The 14788-nt window shown below is 40.9% G+C and overlaps 1 protein-coding gene across 4 annotated transcripts; it reads right to left on the bottom strand.

Moving 5' to 3' along the window:
• Positions 1-2181: 2181 nt before the first annotated feature.
• LOC144702980 (Phox (PX) domain-containing protein) lies at positions 2182-7077 on the bottom strand. 4 transcript variants are annotated; one of them, XR_013581442.1, is made up of 7 exons: positions 5932-7077; positions 4315-5247; positions 3640-3865; positions 3402-3544; positions 2889-3035; positions 2753-2799; positions 2482-2616 (listed from the first exon to the last, which is right to left on the bottom strand). XR_013581442.1 is itself a non-coding variant. In XM_078575028.1 (5 exons), the coding sequence occupies exons 1-5, from the start codon at positions 6835-6837 to the stop codon at positions 2299-2301; spliced, it is 2526 nt and encodes an 841-aa protein (XP_078431154.1). In that variant the 5' UTR covers positions 6838-7075; the 3' UTR covers positions 2182-2298. The 4 variants fall into 4 exon arrangements, 2 of the variants coding, with proteins under 2 accessions (XP_078431154.1, XP_078431155.1); XR_013581441.1 differs by having other exon boundaries at positions 2753-3035; XM_078575028.1 differs by lacking the exons at positions 2753-2799; positions 2889-3035 and having other exon boundaries at positions 2182-2616; positions 5932-7075.
• Positions 7078-14788: the final 7711 nt, after the last annotated feature.

Below are 14788 nucleotides of genomic sequence, written 5' to 3'. Positions count from 1 at the left end.
GGCACCCACTTAATCCATCAAAGCCTAGTTAAAGTCTAAATGAAGAGTTCTTCTTCAAAAGTGGGCTTTCAAAGCCTCTTCCTCAATTGAAATTTTCTTCCTTCTCTATTCACCCCTATAGTCCTCCATGAAGAAATAGAGGTGTGGACCAAGAAAGACCAAGAGAGGGAGATTGAGGGAGAGGGGAAGTAAAAAGAACAGAGGCGAAGAAACATTCCTTTACAGTAGTTCTAAAGCTTGATATGTTGATATTCAACATAACTATCAACATACACTTTCTACTTTGACATTGATTAGTCAACCTGACCAGATTGGGACTGGACGAAAAAGAATGGAATGGAACTGGACTGGACTTTAGGTAAGGATTAGGTCTTTGCCAAAAATTTGCACCAGACCGGGACCATTGAACCCTAGGTGTGTAGTGGATAGACGAAACAGTTGGTATTGCTCAAAAGTGTGAGAAAGTTTGTTTGAAAAAGAGAAAAAGATCACAGTAACCTTTTTGTCACATGCCTAACGGGCTGAGTGGCATTTTTTATTCATAATTCTTGATCAACTCTTTGAATATCCTCAATCTTGTTAGAAAAGAATGTAACCACGGACATTAATGAATAAACCTTCCAATAACAGTTGGGAAGAAAATCAAATCATGGGTTTTTATTGCCGTTCAGAAGTCTATTTATAGATTCGAGGCATTGGAGGGTAGAGGAAAAACCCAACAGAGCCTCCTTCAAAATTTTATACCAAAACTCCTTCAAGATATTTGGACACCACAGTTTGAAGTCAGAGAATTCTCTGCTGTATGATTTGATTTCTCTCCTCCCGTGATCCACGTCACCAATTGCTAACATGTCAGTGTTAGACTCATGGCTTATATTAGTTAAGGATTCCACATAATTTTACCCATTTAGAGACAGATTTGATGGCGATTAATTTGGGTCTGACATGTGCGCCTCACATTGGATCATATTTTACGGGGATTTTGTCATAGATTTTATACTTTCACAATTTATACTTAATGTGGAATCACATTTATTGTGGTTTAAATTGTTGTTCGTCATCCTTTAGCAATGTGTCCTCATGTCTGATCGCATTCATTGCAATTCAGTTCCTCACTTTTATAGTTTTCCAACAAAGAGATAAATAATTACATATTTAGCAATAAATGTTTAAATATGATTTATTTAAATATTTATGTATGTTTAAAAGCACTTCATCAAATTCGTTAACGATGACTCCATTTTTCACTGTTTCCTGCAATAAATTGTTGTTTGTTATTCCCAATTTGCATCGCATTAGTTATAGGTAATTTAAAATGAGCTCTAATTATAAAGAGGAACATCCCAGCAACCATATTAACCTAATAAAGTTTCATTAAAGGCAGTTGATCAGAGGCTCAACCATAGGCATCGGGTATCGGATCGGATCGGATCGTTCGAATCTTGATCAACAGATTCGAACGAACAAATGCGGATTAGAACAATCTGTTCGACTCTTTCGATCGAACAGACCCTTTGTTCGAGTTCGATCTAAAGTTTCAAACAAAGAATTTGGTTCGTTCGTGTTTGATTGCCATTTGTTCAACCTTGTTCGAACAAGGTGGAACAATTTCGAACAAATGGCCAGCGACTGCCAGTGACTCTTTCCGGCGGCCGCTGGCGGTCGCTGGCACTGCTGGGGGTCATTGGCCGGCCACCGCTGGCGGTCGCTGGCGTCCGCTGGCGTCCGTTGGCGGGGGCTGGGGGCTGCTAGCTGGCGCTGGGCGTCTGTTGGCCGGCACTTGCGGCCGCTGGCCTGCGCGGGCGGCCGCTGGCCGGCTGCTGGGCGCCGCTGGCTGGCGCTGGCGGCTGCTGGGTGCCGCCGGATTCGGACATTCGATTCGATCCGATTCGAACAACATGTTAGAATCGGATCTTATTCGAACATTCAATCCGAACAGCCTTCTTGTTCGAACAATCCGATCCGAACAGACGCGCAGATCGTGTTCTGATCGGATCTGAGGTGGACAGATCGGTGTTCGGATTCGTTCGTTCGAATGCCCGATCCGATCGAACATTCGAACGATCTGTCCGAATCCCCGATCCCTACTCAACCATAATACTAAATTTTTTACCTTTGAGATAACAACAAAAGACCTATAGTACAAAGGAGGTAGCTCAAAAATCACACACAGAAAATCAATAACCCTGAAAAAATAATATTTATTGCAAAGAATAACACCCAGTGATACTGTTGGATACCAGAGATCCAATCTATCCAGGCCATTGACCCAAATCAGGAGCTGATAGTTTTGTTTTCTCAAAGGTCCATGCCGGTTCCTGCCAAGGAACTCATGAGGATCACAGGCTGGGTTGGCCTGGTCTTCCACAACTTCTCTGGCCTGGCTTTCGCTATGAGGTCACTAAAGAATCCAGACAGAGCCTTGGCATCCGAGCTCTCCGCCGGGTCATCCGCAAAGCCCCGTAGCTCAAAGCCAACGCCCCCGCCAGAAGCTGAGCCAGTTGGAAGTTGACCATCAACCGGCGCCAACTTCCCACACGGGCAGCTCCCTATCTTCAGAATACATGGCCTGTGGAACAACAGCTGGCACGAGCCGCATCGCACTGCTTCAGCTTCCTGAAGATGACAGTGGAATGAGGAAAACCTTTCCTTTTCTAAATTTGGAAAAAAAACTCTTTCTGAATTGCAAATCTTGGATATGACAGACAGGCTGGTTGCATAGAAAATCTTGTTTTTTGAATTCGAAAAGAACCTGAAGATCTTCTCAAATCAGGAAAAACCAGGACATGGCAGGCTGAGCTGAGTAAGCAAAAATTATATGTTCTCATCTGAATTTAGAAAAATCCTGGAGATTGCATGCTGCGGAAAGTGAGCAAAAAATAGATTACTTTCTGAATTTATTAAAGGCATGGAGATGCTAGGTTGAGATGGAAGAGAGAAAGATATCGCTTCTCTGATTTTAGGAAGTCCGGGAGACTGTAGGCCGAGCTGTAACAGAAAGATTTCTGAGATCATACTTCCCAAATTCATTGGTCCTGAAAATGCCAGGCTGAGTTGAATGAGAAATATTCTTTTGAATTTATAAAATTCCTGGAGGTGGTAGGCTGAACTGAATGAACTACACTTATGTTTTTATAGCTTTATAAGTGACAGGTTAATCTCTGGATACCTAAAGTTTATAACTTTGAACTCTCGCCCCTTATAATTTTGGAAAACTAAAGGATATGGAAAGCAGAGAGCTGACTCCGCAAAAAACCTCCCCTTTCTGAATTTAGAAACTTTAAGGAGATGGCAGAGCTGAACGAGCGAAACTTATTCCTTTTCTAGAAAATCTAACCAACGGCAGAGCTCAAAGAGCTTAAAATATCTTTTCTAAAGCTTGGAAATTTTAACGGACCCACCTGGAAAGGGAAGATTAGAGAAGCTGGGTCAACACAGCTACCTCGGGCTGCGCAGGGGGCGCCTGCGTCATAGCAGATAAGGCACTGCTGGGCAATGTGGGTAAGTATCTTCTTCTCCACCGTTTCTACCAAAGTAGGCAGACCTGAGTTAACCAGACAGAAAATAATGAGATCATGGAGGCAATAATCAGATATATAGTAAAATGAAGAAACCCATGAAAAGAAAGGATTTAGTCACCAGAAAAAGCTCCTTTCGAAAGGTCAACGAGGTCTCTCATAGCAAAGAAGTCGTTGAAATCGAGAAGGTATCGGCGGTTGCCAAGCCCCCGGTAGATAGACCGCCTGAAAGGGCAAAGTATGCAAGGAAGCATAGAAGCAATTCTCTTTCTAACACCCATTACTTGTTGCAAAGCGGGGACCTTGGACAGTAAGAATGGGTTGACTGCACTGACGCAGAGCATTGGCTGCGGAAGAATTTGAACAACTTTTTAGCAGAACATACACTCAACCAGTTCGTATTTTTCTATGGGTGGTCTCCTGTTTCATATTGTATATTTCTGAAATTATCGTTTCTCATCATAAAAGGGGCTACTGTACCAAGTGAATTCTTCACAAAGTTGCCTGATAGGATCCCACTAAAGTCATGAAGGCTCGAAAAAGCAAAAAATACCTTGAGCGTAATAGAAAATCATTGATCTATTCATTATTGAGGTATTTATTCCAACTTAGAGCTGTATCTGGCTGGCGTGGAGGTAAGGATTATTGTGGCAGGAGTTCTAGATCTCTCTCTCTCTCTTCTCCTACCTCCATTCTAATACATCTCCTATGGAGAATTCTATCATAATCTAGAGAAACTTGTAGTTTATACGTATATATAAATGAGAAAATGTCACCTGGTGAAGGACGAGACTACCTGATCATATATGGAGTCGAGGAAAGCTTTAGCCAGCTGAGAAACAGGGTAGCGAGAGAAGTCCCAGTGATGCAAGACTCTTGCAGGCAGAATTGCATAATCATTTGTGTGACATACTGAGCAAAATAACTGGCCAGTGTACTCACAGAACCGGTTTTTCTCCCACCCAAGTTTACTAACCAGACCTTGGGCAAGAGTTTTTCCTGAATCAAGTCTTTGGTGGCATGCAGCGCATAGATATCGCTGCGACTCCAGCAGCTGACCCATTGACTTTCGTGCCTTGACCTCAAGCACAAGAGATATTGTCTTTCCAAGCTCTGAAATGTCATCGACAGGGACCTTTACAGAGATTAGACTGGGCTGATAAAGGAACCAAATCAGAGGACTAGGATGCCCAGAAGGGAATTTAAAGTGCAGCACAGAGTTTAGACAGTCTTCGATAAGAATACTGCGTTGACTGATGACACTCGAAGACGAGTTTCCAAACAAATTTCTTGATTCTCTGACGACATTGTTCCAGGGAGAAGGCAGAGTCAATCCATGATCTCTAAACAGAGTCTTTAACTGATAGTATAAGGCCAAGAAATCACGGTATCTGCGCTCTGCTTCCCATTGATCCTTACCACTCCTGATTCTGAGAATATAAACTGTGTATTCCTTCACCCCGACTAGTCTTTCCCCAAAGGAGACATCTCCTTTCTTCTGCCTCGCGCCAATTACTTCAACCCCATCAATCGAAATGGGGAGCTGATTGGCAGTGTAGATGCCATCTGTTCCAGATGTAGATGCTGTTGAACTCCCGTCTCTGAGATTGTAAGATTTCTGGTCAGTATGAGAAGCTCTATGTCCAGCTCCTTCCCCAGAGTCAAGTAAGATCTCCTCCATTTCAAGGACCATGTCATCAAATAACTCGGAGGACTCAGCCTTTGGGATCTGCATGGTGCGACCCAAATCAATTCCCCAGAAGCTGGAAGAATTACTAAGATAAAATTTAAAAACTCGGCTTAAAAGAGTAAACATCAATAAAAATTGTTTTTTAACTTGGCAGAAAAAATTGGAGGAATCAAACTTTAGGATCTGCAAGGTGTGGCTCGAATGAATTCCCCAGAAACTGGAAGACTTACCAAGAGAACATTAATACATTTTCAAAAGATGAAGTTCAAGAAAATTGTGTTTTTAAATTGATTAACTTGGAGGAATCAGTCTTCTGGATCTCGAAGGTGTGACCCAAATGATTCCCCGTAAGCTGGAATTCGCACTAAGGGAAAAATCAATGTAAAACAATAAGTTCGAAAAAAATGTGTTTTAACTTGAATAACTCGGATTCATCAGCCTTTTGGATCTGCGATATGTGATCCAAAAAAATTTCCCAGAAGCTGGAAGACAGAAAAATGATACGTTTTTCAAAATGAAGTTCCTCAAACATTGTGTTTGTCAGTCAAATAACTTAGAGGAATCAACCTTTCGGTTCCCCAAAGTGTCACCAAGATAATTATACCGAAGCTGGAGGCCTAGAGAAAAATATAGACACTTAAGAAAACTGAAAATCAACAAAAAAATTATGTTCTTTTCCTAACACCAAAACATACCAGAATATCAATTCAAATATTTACCAACCTTGTCAGCTGCCTCGTTTATGACTGCAGCATCTCTAAAATCATGACTCCCCGTACCTCGCACAGGTACTGTAGTATCTAATTCCCTGGTCGGATTACTAAAAACATGATTAGAACTTTCATCATAAGCAGTCTCACCCACACTGTTGCAATTTTCAGCAGAGTTATTACTACATTCTTCCTCTGAATTGAAACTTCTATGCGTCTGATAATCACTTTCAGGAACAAGGCCTTCTGCTCTGCCAACAGAATTCTCTGCTTTCAACACTCCATTAACGTTATCCTCCATCTGCTGAAGAGATTCCAGTTCAAGAACTTCTGTTTCTCTCTCAAATTCATTCCAATCATCGTTCCCAAACGCCACAGAAGAGTTCATAAGCAGTGGATTCACGTTCTCGCGTCTACTCATTCCGATCCGATCCAAGTTGCTGGCCCAGTCTGAAGAAACGCCATCTTCTTCTCTTTCACCACCAGAAAATTCATCTCCAGACGAGCTTCTCTCATCTTGAGCAGATCCTAATCCGTCTGAACAGAAATTCAACTCCTCGGACAACTCAAGATCAGTTCTTGAACCATTCGCCGCAGAAATCAAGCGATTATCGCCGCTTTGGTCGGCAATTTGAGAAGAAATCAAGCGATCCGGGCCTTCAGAGGCAAAATCATCCCCAAATCCAACCGTTCTAAACGATTCCAAGAACTCGGCGTGATTGAACGAAGAGCTACAAACGCTCGCAGTACCCAGAAGGGAATTCGCGCTGCAGTACCTCTCAAGCTCCGACCCTTCACACGAGGAGAAGCGTGAAGATCCCGATGAAGCATCGTCGTCGTTATCTAACCTGTTCTCGGACCAGCGGCAGAACCCATCTAGCGGATGAGGCGAGAGATCTCCCTCCGATCCCTCCTCCATTGAAGAGATTATCAAGTTCGCTTGATCTCCATCAAAATCAAGCCGATCGACGAAACCCTTGAACGATTTTGCTGGGTTCTTGCAGGATTCGATGGAAAAACGAAGATCAAACGCCGGAATGGAAGAATTGTGATGGAAACCCAGTGAAGGAGAACTTGCGACGATCTAGAAGACAGCTGGGAGGACTCTGGTTTCTATATTTTACAATGATTTAATCTCCCATCTTCTTCAACCTTCATCCCCATTGGAGAAGAAGCCTTTTTATTCTAATTAATTTTTTTTTCTGTTATAACAAAACAAGGGGGTCAATGTATAGGCATGGAGAAGAAGCTTTTTTATTTTATTCTAATTATATATATATATTTCTGTTCTAACAAAACAAGGGGGTCAATGTATAGGCATGGAGAAGAAGCTTTTTTATTTTATTCTAATTATATATATATATTTCTGTTCTAACAAAACAAGGGGGTCAATGTATAGGCATGGAGAAGAAGCTTTTTTATTTTATTCTAATTATATATATTTTTCCTGTTCTAACAAAACAAGGGGGTCGATGTATAGGCTTGTGTCACCCGGTCAAATCTTGAGCTAGGTTTCTTGCTCGAATCTGGCTTGTGTGTCGGCCTCAATGTTCAGGGCAGAGCAAAGCAGCCTTGATCTCTTGCAGCGGAAGCTTTGTAGATGCTTAAGATCACATAGAAGGGGTTAGAGGAGATGGTGGGGACGCAACCCCGTCAGGGAATATGGTCATTGCATTAATATCATAAAATAGTACATCATCGTGGGGACCATTACATGGGAAAAGACGAGGGGTGATACAATGAACAAGACGAGGCGCTTTGCGCCAAGGTAGTGTCGCCACACCGCCTCAAGGCCGCCGCTCTGCGCGCGCACCCCCGCTCTTTCTCTACACAAGTGCGCCGGGCCGGGCGCCGTGCACCCGCCTTGGCGATCACACACGCCACCGGCACCCGTGTCAACAATCTCGCGCGCAGACTGCGCGACGCCGCCGCATTCGACGCCCCCAAGCTGGGCGTTGTGCGCCCAGCACTACCCGCAGGAGCACTACGCGCCCTTTGTGCCGTCTCGGCGCTCTCAGCGTGCCACATGCCTTGGTCTCTTGGCGGGATGTCTCCCAGCCCTGCGCCCCACACACGCAATGCACGCGCTGCCCATGAGGCTGGTGCGCGGCACCCCGCACAACTCCGTGCGCTGCACTCGCGGCACGCCGCCTGGCTTGCGTGTCCTGCACCCGCGCACAACGCTTTCTGCTTCCGCGCGGCGCTTGGCGCTTGCCCGTAGCGTTGGCGCCCGCGCGTGGCGCTTGGCGCTTGGCGCGCACGCGCACACACCTATCAGCCCGCGCGCCTAGCACGCGCGGACTGTACCTGATTCGTCCCGCCTTGGGCATGGACGGGCGCGTGCACCATCTGTAGTGTATCACCACATACAGGGGCAATGGACTAAAAGATCAGGTATTTGGCATCGCTACCCACAATGACTCAGTCCTTTAGTGTCGTGAGCAAGAAACACGGACACGCCCTCCCAATAAGCACGCGGGCCTCTGGGCAAGGAATGCCGCCTAGTTAGGGGCCTAACAGCATGTGATAAGATGCTATTTGACATGCAAGTTTCATCATCCGTTCCATCCTTTCCGTCCAGTTTCAGCATCCCTTTCCGTCATGTCCCTCAGAGGAGGAAAAAACAAAACTGCAAACTATGTGACAGATGACTGGCCAAAGTGCCGTTCCGAGCCATTTAATCTGTCCCCAAACCTTACTGATTTGTTTTCAACCAGATATCTGTTGTCAAGTGGCCCAAATCCATTGGGCCCTATCGTGATGGCTCGCTAGAGTATCTCCGTCGAGCCCAACTAATTCTCGAGAGGGTTGATCCAAAGGCCTCTATAGTGCATATATTCATCAACGTTGGTATCAAAATTAATTTATGGCAAAAACCTAAGTGTATACTTAATCTTCGGTTTGGTCTAGGTTTGATCAAAAAGTTAATTGGATATAAAATAATCAACTTTGAAATTGTAAATATACCATTTCGGACATAAATTCACAACAAAACCAAAGAAAAAATTGGTACGATGTGCTAAATCTTCTATTTTTTTTGCAAAGGCAAAGAATTCTTTTTATTTTGCAAACCCCATGCACACTATAGAGGTCAAGAGGTGGGTAAAGCAATGGCTGAAGTGAACTAGTCAGTCTACTACTGCTGTCCTCACAATGATCACAAAAATATGAGTGAGCACTATAGACATGGGGAATTCCACTAGTGTGATAAATATCATGGCCCACATGCCACTCGTCAAAGGGCACCCACAATTGAAATGTTAAAGCTCAATGTTGACAGTCTGACCAACACGAACCCATGAGCAACTGACAACAGAGGCTGATGGATATTATGTGGCTGTTTAGCCAATCAAACTTTTATAACATGCTTTAAATTCATTGAAATTAATATTTCTCTATTATAATTCCTGTGTGATGTTTATGGTGAATTCTATGAATTCATGCAATACACTAGTGAATTATGATGAGATCATAATACAATGATTACTAGTCTTTAAACATGTATTACAAATATTCATATTTAACGGATATTTCAGAATAACAACATACTATCCCAGCAGAATAACACTATTTGATCCTATTTTTTTGATAAGTATGGTTGATCATATAACCACTAATATAGAGACACCAAGGACATACGGTGGGTCTTCTTTAGGAAAATAGTTCACTAAATTGATCAGTATTGATCCCTAAATGGTAATATACCTAAATAGTTAATTCATGTCATGGTTGCCTAAGTGGTTTGTTGACCTAAGACACCAAGGACCTCCTGTGCATGGACGCTTATCTTTTGACTAAGATGTAGAAGTCCCTAATCATAGGATTTAAATGTGTCCTCGCTTAGATATAAAAAAAAGTGTATAAAGATGATTGAGAGGCAAAATGGGATCGCATGCCCTCGTATAGGAGTTTGACTCATGGAAAAAGATGTATTAAATCCATGGCCATGGTAGTGGAGATATTAAATAATAGTGTCTCTAATAATCTCCATTATGCATTACTGTTAACTGAGTGACATATTAGGGCTTAATGGTTAACCATACCTTTGGTCATTTTAGAGTCTCATGCGGATGAAGGATTATACATATATGGTATCTGATGATGGAAAATATTGCATGAGAGAGTTCAATCACTACTTTGTGACATCTAAAGCACGTGATGTATCTTGGCACCCAACGACTTAGAAACTAAACTTGTCGATTAGGTTAAGATGGTACTTAATTAATTAATCTATATGTTGATATAATGAATGATTAAGGTCAGCTAATAAATAATTATGTTATTTACCACAGTAATACATGGACCTAGGATATCACACACATAATTTATAAGGACTTGAATGAAAATACCTTATTAAGTATAAATAGAGGTAGGTTCACACATTTTAGGTGCCGATGCAATCCAGACTTGGGTCCCCTCCCATTTCTTCCTACCAGAACACTACACTCACTCCATTAGTGAGACTTGACAGTAAGGAGATCAACTAGATCTTGAAAAAGTGTTGGAGAAGAAGAAGAGGAGGTCCATTGTCGAATTCATTGGGTGCATACATTTAGAGGCTAGCAGCTTGAAGAGTCTCTCCCAAAGAGCAAATCAAGGGTGGAATTTGATCAAAATATATTTGGTCTACAAGCCAATCACACATTCCATGTCTTCTTCCATGTTCATTAATACAATGCATTCTTTATAGCGTGCATGTGATGCTTATAATGAAGTCAAAGAATACATGATAAGACTTAGCAAATTATGATGATATCGCAATACAGAGATCACTGAATAGGGCAAGACCCTATTTTATAAAAAATACCCACAAAGTATGAATAGGGCAAGACCCTGAACTCAATTCACCTAATTAGAATTGTTAAGTGCTCTTACCCTTTATTTCCCTTGTTCTCATAGCTCCACTCCATTCCTAATGCGATCAAGACAATGTGTCAACAATGATGGAGCATGAATGGAGCTCATACAAGTGAAGGATGATATTAAATATGTTATGGACCACATGGATACATCTAGAGATCATACAATTAAGCATCTTCATAAGTCTCACTCGAGGATCCAAGAAATCAAGGACGCAACATGTGCCCACGTGATTCAGTTAATGGTTTTATTGATGCCATTTTGATTAGGTTTCCAATCTTTCAATTCATGAACTACATTTTCTTTCATTGAGATCAATGCCCTAGAACCCAATAGAATTAGTTACCAATAAGTTAACTTGATGATCTAACCTTTATAAGATAGTTATGTGCAGGTTAATAGCTTCCACATCATGAAAATGGGGTTTTCAATATTCAATCTAAGCCAAAAACCCAACAGAGGTATCCTTCATAACTGAATAGGGAGCATCATTTTTTTACGTTCAATATACACTAATACAATCAGAGAAGCTACATAAAAATAAGATGTCCTACTTCTTTGTGAGGAGACAAACATTTCTAGGCATCATCTTATAGTCTGACACACAAGTAACAATTTCTATACTTCATTTTGGTACATGCCCAAACTGGTGCCTCTAGGATATCTTGAGTGACATCAAGAAGTGTTGACATCATCTTGGGAGAGGTAAAATATCAATTACATGAGGGGAACCAAATGACTGATGTGCACACCAATCATGCAATCAATTCTAAATCTCATACAGTTATTAGATTTTTTCAAGATCTCACTTGCCAACATCAGCTTGCCACCCATGTCAATGGAATCATGTGGTCAACGTCTCAAGTGACTTTGCATGCCACCAATCTACCTACATCACACCCTCATGAATTAAGGACCTTTCTAATGATAACTAGCAATGGCATGAATGCTGATGGCACACATAAAACATAATCTGCATAGAGCGTCATCAATAACAAAACTGTAATGTGAAGATCCTTGATGATGGTATAAGGGATATCAAGCTCCACCACTAGGCGTTGGCCCTAGGGAACAATGGATACTTTACTGCCACTAAGGATGTCATCTTCAATATGTCAACATACAAAAGGTCTGTCACCCCTTAATCCCTTTCCTTTTTTACTAAATGTGGATGAGAGGGATAGTCTATTGGAAAATCATTTTGGCTCTTACTGCATTTTAAAAGCTCATGTGGAGCATTAATCTCCCTTGTCCATTAAATGAATCACTCACTTGGTGGTTGAGGGTATGGTTGAAGTGACTACAAGCATGATTGGGCTGGTCACATAGACATTGTGATTATACCAATTAGAAAAATAATCATAGTAACATGGGCTCTAAAGCACATATACAAAACGAGTTCTGATTACAAGGGTATCCATAACATGTGGCCACCTTGGCTTTGTCTTCACTTTCTTGGTTCATCTTGGCTATTTCAGTTCTTCCAATACACCTCATAGGTTTCCTGGTATGAAATGGTATTCAGTCTTTTCAGTATGAAATACACACAAAATTAGATCATGAGTGAGATCATTAAAATGAAAAAAATAAAAAAAATTACAAAGATTTTGGGACAACCTGTATCAAACAGAAATATGTCTTCATCTAAGTTCTTCTACTTTCAAATCCATAACATCCTCACAAGTCCAACATTTCACAGTCAAAAGAATCAATATTTTTTGCATATATCCTTGCTCTTTTAAATGTCACGATCCCTTATTCTGAAGGAAAAAAAAACTATAATAGAGCATTTGAGGTAAAATTTGAAAGGAACTGCTTTGCAAGCATGATAACACAATAATTATTAGAGCGAAACCATGTATTCCCTGCATTTTATTTGATTTAAAATGAGTAAAAAATGAATTTTGTACATTTATCAAGTTTCAAATTATCATCCTAGACTGATATTATGATTCTTGTCAACTTTTTGGTATTTTTACTGAGCTCTTGGACATAATATTCCAAAATAAAATATTATTTTATGTCACAATTATTATCTCTCTATGAAAATTATTGTCTCTGTATCATAAATATTATCTCTCTATCAACTCCCACCTATTACATTATTATCTTATAATCATCACTTCACCCATCTTACTTATCTCTATTTCTCATTCCCTCTCTACATCGTTATCTTCTACATTTTATATTTAATATTAATATTCATAATATCTTTACAAATATTATCTATCAACGTACTACTTCGTCTGAACATTCCCTCCTCTATCTATGTCATATTTTATGTGTCACATGTCACCTTTTTCATCACCACCTAAAGAATATTAAAATCTAAATCAGCATTCCTTGTGGAGACACTCCTTACTGATCATTGACTAGCAATATTTTGATGAGTAAAGTTATTATAAATATTATTTTATAAAATAAAACATGAACAACATAATAAAGAACCCTAAAAGTTTGTAGGCTCAATATGACATCACCATTTTTGTTTTCTTAGGCTCCAGCCATGCCATGGTTATTTTTGATCTTTTGATGATTTTAATAGTCACATATTCAATAATAGAATTGGGGTTTAAAGTCAACGAGTAGATGAATATTTTGTGGCCGTCAAACCAATTTCACTTCACTGAGTTATTTAAATTCTAAATATTGAAATAAATATTTTTTTACTATTATTGTCATGCGATGTTTATAATGACATCCCCCAATGGATTTAATGACTTAGATAATTATGATAACATCATAATAAATCAATCACTACGCTTAAAGTGTGTATACTCAAAATGATAAATCATAATATTCATTTTTCTTGGATACTCAAAATGAACATCAAGTATCTAGATAGAATATCAGCATTGGATCCTACTTAAATAATAATTATGAGTGATCTTGTGGCTATTAGTGTGGATACACTAATGATAGAAGGTGGGTGCTCTTTAGGGAAAGAGTTCATTGAAGTGATAAAAATGAACTCCTTAATGGTAGTATTACATGAATAAGTTTGATTCATGTCATGGTCGTGTAAGTAGCATGTTGACATGATACACAAGGATATATCATGGATGGACGGCCATGTTTTGACTAAGACATATGAGTCCCTAACCATGGTTTCAAATAAGTCTTAGATCGGCTGTCGTAAGAAGCACACATACGTGATTGAGTGGCCAAGACAAGATTATCCACCCTCGGTATTAGAGGAGATTGAATTAAGGATATGATGTAGCTAAATCCTTGGCCAGGGTAGTGTGGATATTGGAGTACGCATTTTCCAATGATTCCCTTTACACATCAATACTAACCCCGGGTCATAATAGGGTTTGGCGAATAAACATACCCCGGGTCAACTGAGAGTCTCCTGTGAACAAAGGATTATACATGTACAGTAACCGATGAAAGACAAGGTTCCATGAGAGAGTTCAAAGACTACTCTATATTGATGTGGAATGACAAGTCGGGATCGAACGACTGTTTGGACATCAATTAGGCGAATAAAAATGCAGTTGGAATGCTGATGCAGATGCACGTGGAAAGTCAACGAGAAGCAGAAACAAGACGTCGATGACACCGACGACCACTAAATCATGGTAAGAGGGAGTTGGGAATGCCACTAGGTTCCCAATGACTCGTACGTCGAGTTGAAGACCGACAGTCTGAGCACGACTACTGCTGCTAGTACGTACACCCTCGACAAGTCCAACCAAGTACGTATTGATAGGAATCCTGTCCCTCAAGAAAACGACCCTATCTAACTCTATCCTAACCCTGACAGTGGAGACCCACTTGGGAGGTACAGAAGAAAACATTTCAAGGAGCGACGGCGAGCGTACCTGCAGGCTGACACCTGGTTGGTTGTGAAGGTGGTGATGAGGGTTCGGTCTGCATCACGTTGGTATCAATGGCATCATTGGTTGAAGTGTGATGGTAGTGTCAGACTCTTGAGATCATCGGGTGGCAGTAATGGGAGCGGCGAGGTGATGGCTTGTACCATGAAGTGGTCAGCGATGCAGGTG

This window comes from Wolffia australiana, chromosome 5 (genome assembly GCF_029677425.1).
Source record: "Wolffia australiana isolate 7733 chromosome 5, ASM2967742v1".
NCBI classification, from domain to species: domain Eukaryota; kingdom Viridiplantae; phylum Streptophyta; class Magnoliopsida; order Alismatales; family Araceae; genus Wolffia; species Wolffia australiana.
The sequence above is the reverse complement of the archived record's forward strand: the minus strand, read 5'-3'. Positions and strand labels throughout refer to the sequence as shown.